This window comes from Coloeus monedula (genome assembly GCF_965178545.1).
Source record: "Coloeus monedula genome assembly, chromosome: 6".
In the NCBI taxonomy this organism is placed as follows: Eukaryota; Metazoa; Chordata; class Aves; order Passeriformes; family Corvidae; genus Coloeus; species Coloeus monedula.
Window position 1 is genome coordinate 10,293,518 of NC_138786.1, and position 13,591 is coordinate 10,307,108.

Here is a 13,591-nt window from a genome sequence, read left to right on the forward strand (position 1 = left end):
GGTGTTTCATGAATTACAATTGATTTTAAAAGTGTGATCTTCCTGTGTGTATCTTGCTGTGTGACAAAGTTGAGGTAAAGTTTTCACACTTCTGAACACTGTATCATGGCTCTACCACCCAGTGCAAGTCTGGGATTTTTACCTGTCACACAGAATAGCCTCTTGGCAAGAGGGTGGAGAGGGTATGGATTGCCTAACAGATGAAGGGCACTTGTAGAGGAGAAGGATGAAAGGATCCTCCTTCCATAGAAGCTGAAGCTGGAAGCTGCATGTAGGAAATACAGAGTTTTTGAGTGCTGGGAGAGAGAGCCAGAGTCTTGAGGCCATTAGGCCTCATCAGAGAGCTGAGGTTTGTTTTGTCTTTCATGATAGTCTGCTTAGATGCACATCACGAGTCCACCTTGCACGGTGAGGCAAGGCAGAGCTGCAGCATCACCTCTGTAATCATGGCCCTGCTTCCTCTCTGGGCTGGGAAATCAAAGGTTCAGGCACTGGAGAATTCGGAGCAGCCTGTGATCAAAGCCTTTCTGCCTACATCCTGGCATCATTTCCAGCTCATTCTTCTTTTTGTGAGCAGCCTGTCCCACCTGAGCACGTATCATTTAGTGCAGTTATTGATGCCTTCTGCATGTCTTCAGCTGACGTAGGGGTATTTTTGCAGACAGGGTGTTTTTGCTGACTTACTGTATCCACCTTCTTGTTACTGGCACTTAATGAAATCAGCAGATAAGGTTACACTGCAGGCTTTGTAAAGCAGTTCTGTTTCCATGGAAGGGATTTTCACAATGGTAAAGCTTTGATATGAAACACTGCTGCTTTTGTGAATAGACCTGCAGTCAAATAAGGGGTAGAACCAAAATGAAACTTAGGGACTTGTAGGAAAAACCAGCGTGTCTGAATCTGTCTGTGCAACTGTTTTTGCAACCCTTTTCTTGGTCCATTCTCTTAATTGAAGAGAAAAAAAAAGTTATCATGAGCCTGTTCATGATAACTCTTCTTAGGAAGAAGTGTTGAAATCTGAATGGAGCTGAAAGAATGAGCCTCTCTTAATGAAATTCAAAGGCTTTTATGGAGGTTAAATACAAGTTATTAATTAAATGATTGTGTTAATTGGTAATAAATTAAATACTTGCTTTCTTCAGAGGTTATAGAACAAAGCAGCAACCAGACAACAAAATGTCTGTCCCTTATTATCTCAGTGGTGTTTTTTGATTTGGTTTCTCTGACTTACTTTATACAATGAGTATTAGAAAAAAGAGAGTGAGTTTCTGTCTTGGAGGCTGGTCAGTGAGATCACATGAAGCAATAGTTTTCTACTAAGATTAATTGCGTAACTAGGAAATGTAAGTATGAGCTAAGGAGATGATTTTGGAAAACAAGCTGGGGGGTTTTTGGCTCAGGTAAACGGTGTGGGACCAATTCCAGGCTGATGCCATGACCAGCCAGGCTTCTGGAAGGAGACTTCTTTGGCCCAAGTGTGCAGCCAGCTGACACCTGTGTAATAAATCTCTGGTACTAATTGATTTACCTGCAAGGGTGTCAGCGTGCCAAGAGTTAATACCAGGCTCATGTCTGAGTACAGTGCTTTGCATGGTGTGTGAAGTTAATGTAGGGAAAACTGCCATGATAACATTTGCAGTAATGTGCTGCAGATAGCAAGTTTTCCTCCCACAGGAGAAATGGAACTGATCTCTCCTTTTTGGTAATAACTGAGCAGATGAATGTACCTACCTTTGTATTGCTTCAGGCAGTGCTGCTCATGGGTCGCCTTTGAGCCTTTGCTGCCAAGGACCATTCTGTGATTGCAGATGTGCTAAGGAGGCCTGGCTGGGAGACCTCAGGCCATGACCTGTTTACAGAGGTCAAGGCATCAAATGCACTTAATGACTAGTCAAAAAGCAGCTGATGGTCTTGTAATCATTATTGTTGTTTGTTGTGAGAGACTGGCTGAAGAAAGTTGCTTCCCTCAAGTGTTTTCAGCCAAATAAAGGAAAGAAAGACTTTGTCATCAGAGATGCATGCTTAATTCCATTGACTGGAATTGTAATTGAAAGTTCCTGCTAATGTGTTTTTTTTCCTGTGGAGCAAGGTATTGAAATAACATGTTTGCTTAGCATTCAAAAAATTACTGCATTTGGTAAGTGGTTTAGTAGTGCTTGTAAATTAAATTCACAGATATCCTTTGCTAGAAAATCTTAAACTGAGATACAACCTGGATTACTGAGCACTTTTTCAATCAGAAAACAGCAAGAGATTGATAGATCACTTTAGGAAATACTCTTGCCCACAAAATCATTAGATAAAATTCAATATATGCCTGTGTGAGAGTGAGTTTGTAAAGATAGTTGTTTCTGGGATGGCTCTTCATCCATGAAAAGACAGAGACATCTGTGACTTCCCATGCTGCTGTGGTTTTTGAACTGGTATTCAAATGCTATTCTGTCTTTTTCAAGTTAGGACCCTCTAAAATGATCTGAGTTTATCAAACTTTAATCATTTCCAAGCTCTTCTCTCTGACATTACCCTGTGGTAGCAGGGCCTGTCAGAATAGTTTCCTCCTTTGACTGAGGGGTTTAGTTTGTCTTTCATCTTTGAAGAGTGGGAGCTGATTCCCAAATTCAGGCTGGGAGACAGTACTTTGACAGGTAAAGAAACATTTCATATTTGCAGAGGTGGGAACATTGTGTAGGGAAGCAAGCACCATTAGTTTCCTGTCAGTATTGCCAGGGAGAAGAAGGAGAACATCTTGAACAAATCAAACAACTTAATCGTCTCAATTTATGTTTTTGCATTTTGGGTCCTTTTTAGTAGGAGATCAAAGGATGCTTCTTGGATTCTTTGGGAGTCAGGATTTGGATGGCATATTCTGTTAGTACATAAACTGTTGTCTTCAGGTGTTTCCATGAAGCTTAAACCAGCTCTCAGGCCTTTAGGTGATGCGGGGTGCTGAGGAGGACTTTGGGGACAATTGAAGTTTCTGCCTATGACTCATTGGCAGTTTTTCAAAAGATTCACTCATAAAAATTAAAGTCTCTGTGTTTGTAAGTACAGCTCTTCAGAAAGGAGAGTTTTTATTTGATTGGGTCACTGTTAATGGCTATGGTGACTGTTGATAAATAATTAGACCTTCCAGAGAAAGAAGATATTTTTTTCTTTGTGAGGCTCTAGTTTATGTTGACAAATCAGAGTCAAGTAAGGCATTTGATCTTGCTTTACTGGTGTTCTGTAGATTGTAAAGTGTTAAACAAGGGGTTCTCTGGGTTAGATTATGTGGTCAGCTGTGATGTGTCTATCACAGAGAGCTCACAAGTCACCTTGAACAGACTTTCTGAGCAACTAAACATTGAGAGTGAATACTGTGATTTCATTGTACTGGAGCTCTTCTTAAATTGAATTCTAGGTATATCTTTCCACCTCCTTTCTGTTTGGCATAGCAGCCAGAGGTGTGGCCTTGTGAATGAAAACCTTTTCTAATGACGCAAATATTAGAAAGTGATGATCCCAGTAGCATCATCGAACACACCTAAATATGGAGTAAAAATTCAAATAGCCTGGATTGGTAAACTGGACCGTAAAGTTATTGCATGTCTGAAACTGGTTTGCTATTTAAACATGGATGCCAAGCCCAGTGAATTTTTTTCTCTGTTGACTATGTAGTTTTAAAGAATTTATTTTCCACACAGACTTCGGCAGCTGTTTTGTGCATTATGTACAGATGCCATGTTTTTCCCCTTCAACACTTCAGTCTCTTCCTAGCAACATAATCCAGGCTGAAATTAAATAGTTCATCTTAGTATATAAAAGCAAAATAACATTCTTTTCTGATAAGGCTCCTTCTGAAATTTAATTAGTTTAGATTTATCAGTCCTGGCCTGTAGTCAGATTGTGATAAAAAATAATTGTTTCTACTTAACTTTATTTGAATATTGAATTTTGAGCCTTAGGTGCTAATAGCTACACTGACACAAGAATATGTGAGTGTATGTCATGGGAAGACTTACAGGCAGCAAGTGGAGCTGAAGTTACCCTTTGTAAAATAACAGATCCTTGCAACTCGTGGGATGGAAGTCTGAAATTGTTTCCTTTTGTCTTCGTCTCTCGTAGAAGCTCCACCAAAATTGGAAGACAACCCTGCGGAAGCATTCACCGACTCCTCCCTCTTTGCTCACTGGGGCCAGGACCTGAGCCCTGAGAACAGACGGATCGCCCTGAAACAATTCCAGTACTACGGCTACAACGCCTACCTGAGTGACCGCCTGCCGCTGGACAGGCCCCTGCCGGACCTGCGGCCCAGCGGGTGAGTCCTGCGGGGTCCCCCCCTTTCCCAGTGCGGGGCCCCCCCTTTCCCAGTGCGGGGTCCCCCCCTTTCCCAGTGCGGGGTCCCCCCTTTCCCGGTGTAGAGCCCCAGCTGTGCAGCCTTCCCGCTCTTCATCACCTGGAAGTGCTGTGTTGGACGTGGGTTACACAGGATGGCCAGAATGAGTAATTTCTATCAAATGTATGAAGGCTGTAAGTTTCAATTGTCTTCTGAAAAACTGCTGCGCCCTAAGTCAGTCCTGTTAGAAGTCCCAGTAAGTATTCATTAAAATTTCTTCAGCATCCATTGGAAGATTAAGTTCACCTACAATTTACATTGGATTGCAGGTGTGTTTTTTCTGCTAAAAGAACCTTTTAATGCTAATTTTCAGTTTTATCAGATAATCAGGCTAAAGAAGAACTGTTTTCTTTGCAAGCCCAGAACTGCCTGATTAAGGGCGGTCAGCAGTGAAGTTTGGGAGCTTCAGTGGTGAAATACACCTTTGAGCCAAGCAGCTGAAAGCCTGGGGATCCTCCTGCCCCGGGCAGTTCTGTGCTCGGAATCATGTGTGTCAGGCAGGGTGAATGCATCCAGTGTTATTCCACAGTGGCCTGGGGAGGTGGATGGGACCAAGGGAGGGAACAACCTTCCCTTCGGTGCATTTGAGGCCTGTGTGGGTAGGACTCTTCAGAGACACTGAATGCTCAACTTTTTTTTTGATACATCTGATCCTTTGAACAAATAGCTCTGGAGATGGAGAAATGGGTGGAGGGAAAAGTGCTTTTTTTGCAGCTCATTAAAAAAGGAAATCATTAAAATAAACATGCTGGGCACTTACTGAATCAAATGGGATCTTATTCACTTATTCTAACCAAATATTTAATAACTAAAGCAGTAAGCAGTGCATTTTGCTGCACATTAAGTTGATGATAGCAAAAATATATGAACACCATCCCAGGCAGAACTTAAGCAGTATCTATGCTATATATTATTATGTATTGCATTTTAGTAATATTTTTGTTGCAGATTTGCTGAAATACTGACTTTAAGGAAATCGAAGTCCACCCAGTTGTATTTGTGTTTTGGTTAATTCAGTTTAGCAGTGCCTGTAGGGACAATCTCTTTTTTGTTTTTTAATTGTAAACTAATCCAGAGGAAAAAGAAATCTTTTTAACTAGACATCAGTGATAGAAATGTTTCGGTTCTTATAGCTCTTTTGAAATTACTCTTATGAATGATTTAAATATAAATTTTTTATAACTATGTGTTTTAAAAATTAAAAAGATGGAGAAAATGAATGTTACTGTAGCTGAAAATAATATAAGGTTCGGATTTTAAAAGAAACTCCAGTTAGAAATGAATCATGATCCTAATTCCTGTGAAAGTTTTCGTCCTTTGCTGACTGTCTGCCAGAAACATGATAGACATCACAGTATGTTTAGGGACACATACATGTAAAATAATGGCTTAGTAATGGTAGCTCAGGCAGATTCCCCACACCCATTGTGGCTAGGGAGCAAGCAGGGACTCTGACACTGGAATGTAGTGGGTTCTGATCCTGAGGGAAATGAAGTGTGTTGTCAGGCAGCATGCAAAGTGTTTGCTGTACCTACAGCACCCTGTGGAGTGCAGAGCTACAGGTGTTCTGAAAGTCATGTTGTTGAAAAAAGAGCTCCTGCTCCTGACAGGCAAATTCTCATTTGTGTGAGAGCACATGCATGAATGTTTTGGAGAAAAAAAAAAATCTATCCTGTGGGAGTATGGTTCTAATGTATGTTTGGGATTTCTAGAACCTGGTTTTTAAGCCAAGTGTGTAAGTAACTTGGCGAGTCTGTATAGCTGTATTTAAATTATCCTTGGGCAGGTACTGGGCTCAAGCAGCACAGCATGAAAGCCAAGGACAGCTTGGTGTGAAGAGAGTGTGCAGCAAGTGGCACGGAGACCAAGTTAGTCAGCTTTGCTGGACCTCAGTCAGTTGTGGTATTTCTGTTCTGACTAGAAATGCACAAAAGCACAGATATGACAGAGGCACCACAGTAGCTCTGGGCAGAGTTAGCCAAGGTCTAACCAAGCTCATTAGCCTGGATTTAGCAGTGAATTCTGCATGAGTCAGCATGACAGTGGAATCCCAGCAAAGGCTTGTGACAGGTAGATAAAGGAGTGGAGCTCACATAGTTCTGTCTGGGCTCAGTGGTGGCCTATCATCTGTATTCAGAACCTATTGTCTGAAATACAGGAATTTGGGAAGACAACAGTATTTGTAAATGAAATCTAAGGTAATTCATACACTACTAGCCCCAGTTGAGACCAGGAGAATTAAGTGACCTGCCAAAAGTGTGGTATTAGTAGCCCCTTTTATATCATACTGGTGTGACTCAGAGCTTTGACCTTTCTCCCTGCAGTGCTCTGAGAATTCACATCTACAGATCTTAGCAGGGGAGCTCAGCATGTATTTGCAAGGATCTGCAGTGAGAAAGGCCATTCCACATGTGTAATAACACCAAATTATAACATGCAGCATTTTCTAGGGTTGGTATTGTCAACATTAAATGCCATGGCAAAAGCAGAGGACGATTGGAGATTGCTGAGCCGCAACACATACGGAGAAGAGGGCAAAAAAACCTAGCCTTGCCCAGTCCTCCAATGTGGGTGTCATGAAGAGGCAGTAGACCACATTTAGTAGTTAATGCAGTGAGCTCTGCCCAAGCCTCTGGCCTCCCTAGAAAAAGGTCATCATCAGTCAGATGGAAACATCCATCAGAGTAGAGTTGGGTTAGGCTGTGGCAGTTGTCACACCTTTCAGAGGGACCTTCTCGTGCTTTAGGTACTGCAGAGTGGGTTCTGACCCTCTCTACAGCTGTGAGCCTCATGTCCCGTTCTGAATTTGGTTCCTTTTTGCTGTATTTGTGCTAGTACAGGGTGTCCCCAGCACAGTCCAAAATAATCTCTTAGAAGTAAATAAGAGATAAACTGCCCTGGATACTTCAGCACCCTGAAGGGGGCACAGTTTTTGCAATACTCAGTATGACAGTGCAGGCTTTATTGTGGAGTATTGCTTACACCATCTCTGCCAGGGCCTCCACTGATTTTGTGCTGCTGAATTTGGGTGCTCTGCCTTTCACCACCCTTCTGTGCATCTGTTAGCTCATAACCTGTTTGCATCACAGACCAATAAATAGTTTCTGCCTCTAATGAACTTGGAAGCACTGAGGAAGGCAATGTTGCTGTTGTTGCATGCAGGAACAGAGGATAATAGTTCTGTGTTAGTTATAATTCTGTTGTGCTCATTACTTTTAGTAAGGCAGGCAGTACCCACAAAGCTTGTTATGAGTAAAATGTGAATGAAACACACTCATGCAGAAATTCATTATAACAAGTTAGGTTGTTTAGGGGTCCTGAAGGTGTCTACCAAACTCCTGTCGAGTGGATGCACTTAAGATTCTACTTTGTTGGCTTGTAAATTTTTGTTGCCTGATCCATTGTGCTGAAGCACACATGGGAGAGGGAGGTAACACTCCTCTTTGCTGCTTATGTGATGAGAGAGGGAGGCATAGTGGGAAAGGTTTGCAGCAGGACCCCAGCAGAAGAACTATTTCAAAGAGTTTTGCTCCTGCATGGACTGTTATGAAGGAGGCTGGCCAGTAAATGCAATAGAACCTTTTCAGTCAGTGTAACTGAGTGGAAGGAAGCAAAAGAAAGAAAGGTAGGAAGGGTGGAAGGGAAAAAAAGCATTTAAAGCTCAGACATTTAAATTCTGTCAAATAGCATGGGTACTGCATGTGGCTTGCAGCAGGTTTGCCCTCTCCCTGGCTGAGCCAGTGCTGTTTGGCATCTAGGCAAGTGCAGAGAGGTCCTGTTTGCTGTGCAGAGAAGGGCTTTGGCTATTTTGTAAGCACTTCTTTCAAACAGTTCACTGCTCCCAAACTGATTACTTAGAGGCTCAGTTTGGCAAGGAACAATGGTAGAAGGCTTGAGGACAGAAAACCTAGGTTTGTGATAAAGTGGGCACAAACAGGGCAGGCAAGAGGTCCCCTGAATGCAGATGGGACTACAAGGGAGAAAAGTCAAGCACTGGCTGGTTGAGGAGAGTGATGTGGTTTAGGACAAAAGTTGTTTATTTGTGTCCACCTGTCCAAAATGTCCATCAGCGTTACGGTGGTAAACACAATCCTGGGTGTAGCATGCATCAGACTTGTATAAAGTTTTTCCTTTATTAAAACTGATGTAAGAAAAACATGTGATTTCAAATAGTGAGGTTCAGGCTGGGCATTTGTATGTTACCTCTGCTCCTCCCCAAAAGCCAGCTCCTACAGACTTGCATTCTATAAACCTTTGCTTCCACATGTCCCTGTGAAAGTTCTGTTCTGCTGGGTTTATTTTAGTGATGGATATGGCTCCATGTTAATTTCTGACCAAGTTCTTTTGTTGCTACTGGTAAAAGAGAGCATTAATATTGCTTGTTGTATTTGATGTTTCAAAGGACTCATTTAAAAAGAGCACAAAAGCCTGTAATGTATTGTTTTGGACAGAAGTCCTAAAAATTACCAAAGTATTCAGCATTCTTGTTAAATACCTAATGTTTAATTCTGTCATATTTCATGTTCTCTTTAACTTAGCTCTCTACCTTTGATTCTTCTTTTCCTCATCTCACCTTTGCCTTCAGAGTGGCTCCCAGCAGCAGTGTGTGCTGCCTGAGCAGCCACCCTCTGGGATTCTGAGCTGAGCTTCAGTTTTCCTGTCGGGATGTAGCTCCTCAAATGGCTGCTCTAGAAGTGTTTAATATCTCTGGCAGTGATATCAAATCTGCTGCAGTCTTCAGGCTGCTGTAATAACCAAAGTTAATGATGATGTACATTTATACAGGAAAAAACCCACCTTTTTATACTAGCCTTCTTAGCATAGCTCAGCACTTAGAATACAGATAATAGCAAAAGGAGAAATGATCACATAATGAAATTATAAACATAAATGCATAAATAGTCGTGCTGAAGTTCTTATAGTACTCTGTTCTTTTAGCCAGAGTTTTAGTGCTCTTTATTTCATTTATGCCAGAGTGGGATTTTTTTTTTTAACTCCCATGTATTTGAACTTCTGTTTACCATTTTGGCTATGGACAAAATGTTACAAGTTCTTGAAGAAAGTACGATTCTGTTTCTGCTTGTGCTTCTGAGACATTCTTACCCTGTTGGAACTAAAGCTCGCTCCCATGTCTGTTCCTCAAACAGCACTTGAACCCCAAATGTTTTAATAATATGCTTATTGCACCTTATGTTTAAAAAAAAAAAGTGGAATATATGCTGTAAGTGGATTTTTTTGTTTAACCAAAAAATGGGGTTTTGCCATTGTTGGCTGTGATACTCTTGGTGAAAGATTTTCAAAGTTTGCAGAAAATAATTTGTGTTCATAATTTATGTACATATTTGTAGAAGGTCCCAGAGATTAATACAGGAAATAATTTTTGTTTTGCTGCTTTAATGCATAGTTATGCTAAAGTAATTTTAATGACTAATGACTGGCTAAATTGAATTATCACAATGCATAGAGGAATATAGTTGTCTTGTGGACAAATATTTGACAGAAGCTTCATAATGTATGCTGCCCTCCATTTACCAGAGCTGTGCTTGAAATAGAACACCAGGAGTTTCTCTAAATTTCTGGTAACCATGACAACTGCTACTTTAGTGTTATTAGCCCAATGTAATTTAGCAGAGTGGGTTGCTCGTGGTAATTTTTTAGCTTTGTTGAAGTGATACTCGCTGTTGCAGCTCTGAATGCCATTTGGAATGTGTATTTGAAATTCGGTGGTTACACTGAAATACGCTGTGTGCCTCGTGGATGGTTTGTTTGGGGGGAGCCTCCTGGTGTGAGGGGCAGGTCCAGGGCCCGCTCTGAGCCCAGGATGAGCCCTTGGCAGAGCCATCATTGACACTTGCACGTTGTGGTTGCCACGCAACCACTCCATTCTCCGAGCTTAATGGATCTCAGATTTCCATCCATACAGTTTCCTCTCCTCTTCCCCCCTTCAGCATATTTTAGACACACCCCCTCTTGTTCTGTAGCTATTTTTTGTTCATTTCTATCATTATGGAATTTTATTCCTCATAAAGCTTGGCATAAAGATGATGACAGACATACTTGTGAAAATGCACAAGTCCTCTACATTCTGTGCAGGATCTGGGGCTGGGTTAATTCTGATTTGTTTAAATAAATTAAAAAAAAAAAGGTAGGTAAATTTTATTGTCATTAGCTGATATGAAAAACAATGTAGACAGGAAAAAGCGTTTTTTAAAAACTACACACTTCGAAAAGTAAGTGAATTTGAGCTGGAAGTAAAGGTAATGAATGAGTCTAAATTAAAAAAAAAAAAAAGAAATCATGAACTCAATTTAGGAATGTACCCTCATTGAAAATTAGTCTTCTTGAAAAGATTAAAGAAATTAGACAGAACAGGAGTCTAATTTTATTCTCTTGTCATTTGTAGTTATGTTTTTAAGGTATGGTGGTGCAAAAAGAGAATCAAATGACAAGCAACACTTTTAATGCTGTGACTTCGCTTGTACAAGTTGCCAGTAATGAAAAATTTTGTCCAGAGTGATAAAAATTGAAAATATGTAGGATGTAAATGAATGCAGATGGGAAAACCAATACAAATAGTTTCTTTTAAATGGGTGGAAGACTTATCAGAAGCAGAAATTTTGTTTGAGCTTTTCAGTTTATGCATGGATTTATGGCAGGGCAGCATTGTAGGTTCTTCAAGTGGTAATACTGAAGATTATTTTAGTAGGTTTATACCTGTTAACTAGTTCATAGTCTATTAGAAGCCAAATTTTCAAAACTTGGATGTGCTCACGCCATTTTCCATGAACAGGTCTGTTCTTCAAGGACTTGGATCTGTAATGGTTTTAGCATCTTTTGGAAAAATGTGAGTGTTAGTATTTAATAATTCCAATGTGATTATAAGTACAGGGGCCTCCCAGCCACTTTGAGCCTGAAATATGCACATTGGAAATCCTTTTGTCAGATGCCACTTAAACCTGGTGGCCCCTAAAACTCACATTTGCCAAAGATTCACCTCACATTTGACAGTGCTCAGCCCAAGTAAATCTATACCTGCTTCAACTGCTCAGTCATCTGGGCAAGACTTTTAGAGATTGTTTTAAGCAGGACTTTCAGAGATTGTTCACCACAGAAGGCGATCTTTCTTTAAGGAACAATTTCAGAGGTTAAAGTACTCACTCTAGGGTACAGGAGGCAGGTGTGGAAATCTTTTCTCCTTAAGAAATTTTGAAACCTAATGTGTGTCTATAGAGTTGGGACTGCTTAGCCTGGAAAAGAGGAGGCTTGGAGGGGATGTCATCAAGGTAAATACCTGAAGGGAGGCTGCAAAGAGGGCAGAGCCAGGCTCTCCTCTGCACTGCCCAATGGCAGGACCACAGGCAATGGGCACAAACTGAAGCACAGGTTGTAGAGCCTCCACCATTGGAGGCATCCCAACCCAGTCTGGATAAGGGAAATGCTGTTCCTGGGCAGCTGGCTCTAGGGGACTCCACTTGAGCAAGGGGTTGGATGGGATGACTTCCCGAGGCCCATTCCAACTTCGTCCATCCTGTGATTTTATGGCATCCCAGTAAATTGCCCTGACACTTGACTTGCAGGCTCTGTGAAGGGTCTTTTATTCCTTCAGCCAAAACAGCACTTTTTCAAAGGAAACAGTAAATATTAGCTTGAAAAAGAAGTAAAATTATGTTTACAAGACCTTCTGTAGCATTATAACCTAGAAGATTGGACATAGCCATAAAAAGTGACATTTTGGGTTTAAAATGCATGAGCATTCATTGGAACAGGTGCTGCAGGTCCTTCCTCCAAGGGATTTATGCTAAACATGAGGTTAGAGAGACTTGGTATCACTCCAGCTTAGTTTAATTTCTCCACAGAAAGTGGAATGACCCTGAAAAGGGGGACTGAAAAGAATCACACCAAGCTGGCTGGTAGTTAGCTCTCTGGGGAGATTGGAGAAGATTGACCTCATGCTCCCTCTGTCCTGCTTGAAGGTTTTAACTCCTGAACTGATGGCTAAAAGAGGAAAACAATGCTGCCTTGCACTGATTGTCTTCTGAAAGAAAACGAAGCTCCCCTTGCCTCTTAGTGTAGTGCTTTATCTTGCATAAAATCCACTCCTGAAAGCTTTAAAGAGAACTTTTCATTCTGATGCTGAAAGCTTTCTTACCAATGAATAGAGGATTACCACACCAGTGGAAATACAAAATGTTTTTGGAGGGAAAGTTCAGACTTGTTATGCTGCAAGAGATCAAGCCACAAGTGGGATCAGTAAATCCAAGCACCATTTTAATTACTTCCCTCTGGTATTGATGCCATGGAACAAAAGGCTGTGGATCTCTGTGATGAGGTTTCATATTTGTTTTTAAGAGGTGTATGAACCAGATTATTAAAAAATATAGTGTACACTTTTAAAGACTTGAGCTGTTAGTACTTTTTCCAGACTGTGTTTTCTGTTTTATATGACTTTATAATTCTTTTGCATGGTGACAGAGACAAAGGTACCTAAAATATTAAATAGCTTCTTTAATGTGATTTCCATCAATTTCAAACCAATAACTGAATTGATAAAATTGGTTGACCAGCTGAATTTTGAATATTACGTGTATCTCAGTGGGTTTGGGTGTCATGTGTCCTATGCACTGATTTTTTTCAGAACCTGTAAAAACACAGAAGTAAATTAATCATCTTGATTGAACTTAATTTTGTCCAACATCCAGCACATGAAGAGGAATGCTTTTGTGATACTTCTCTGTATTTATTTGCTACACAAATTAAAATACAAAATCCAAAAAGAATTCTTCTCTTTGACCTGGAGAACAGATTTAGTTAAGGAGTCATATTCAAGCATGATGTAAAAATACTGAATCCATCCATGCTTTCTGTATGGAGAACGTTGGCTGTTAGTAATGCTTTCCACAGTTTTCAGGAGCTCCTGGATGTAGTGGACTCTGGCATCTGGAGAGAAGATAGCCACTCAGAGTTGTCAGGAGGTGGAAAAAGGCATTAACATCAATCATTTCCATGTTCAGAGTCTATCTGAAAATGCTGCCTGAGTCAGCCTGTGCCTAATTTCCACCTAGTAAACGGTTTCAGATCTGAGAAAAAAGTAGAATTAATTGTTGTTCAGAAACATTGCATTAAAATACTAAAATCTGCAGAGAAAAAGTAGTTAATTCCTTTTACTCAATTAATTTGTGGCTTTATTTAAAAAGCAAATATTTTGCTGACAGTTTA

General features: G+C 40.7%; 1 protein-coding gene across 1 annotated transcript in view; it reads left to right on the forward strand.

The window, feature by feature from the left end:
* Positions 1-13,591, forward strand: part of GALNT18 (polypeptide N-acetylgalactosaminyltransferase 18) — a 206,235-nt gene that overhangs the window by 87,560 nt on the left and 105,084 nt on the right. Inside the window, exon 3 of the mRNA XM_082283335.1 lies at positions 4,105-4,297. Within this exon, the coding sequence (XP_082139461.1) occupies positions 4,105-4,297 (193 nt within the window). The remainder of the gene's footprint in view (positions 1-4,104; positions 4,298-13,591) is intronic.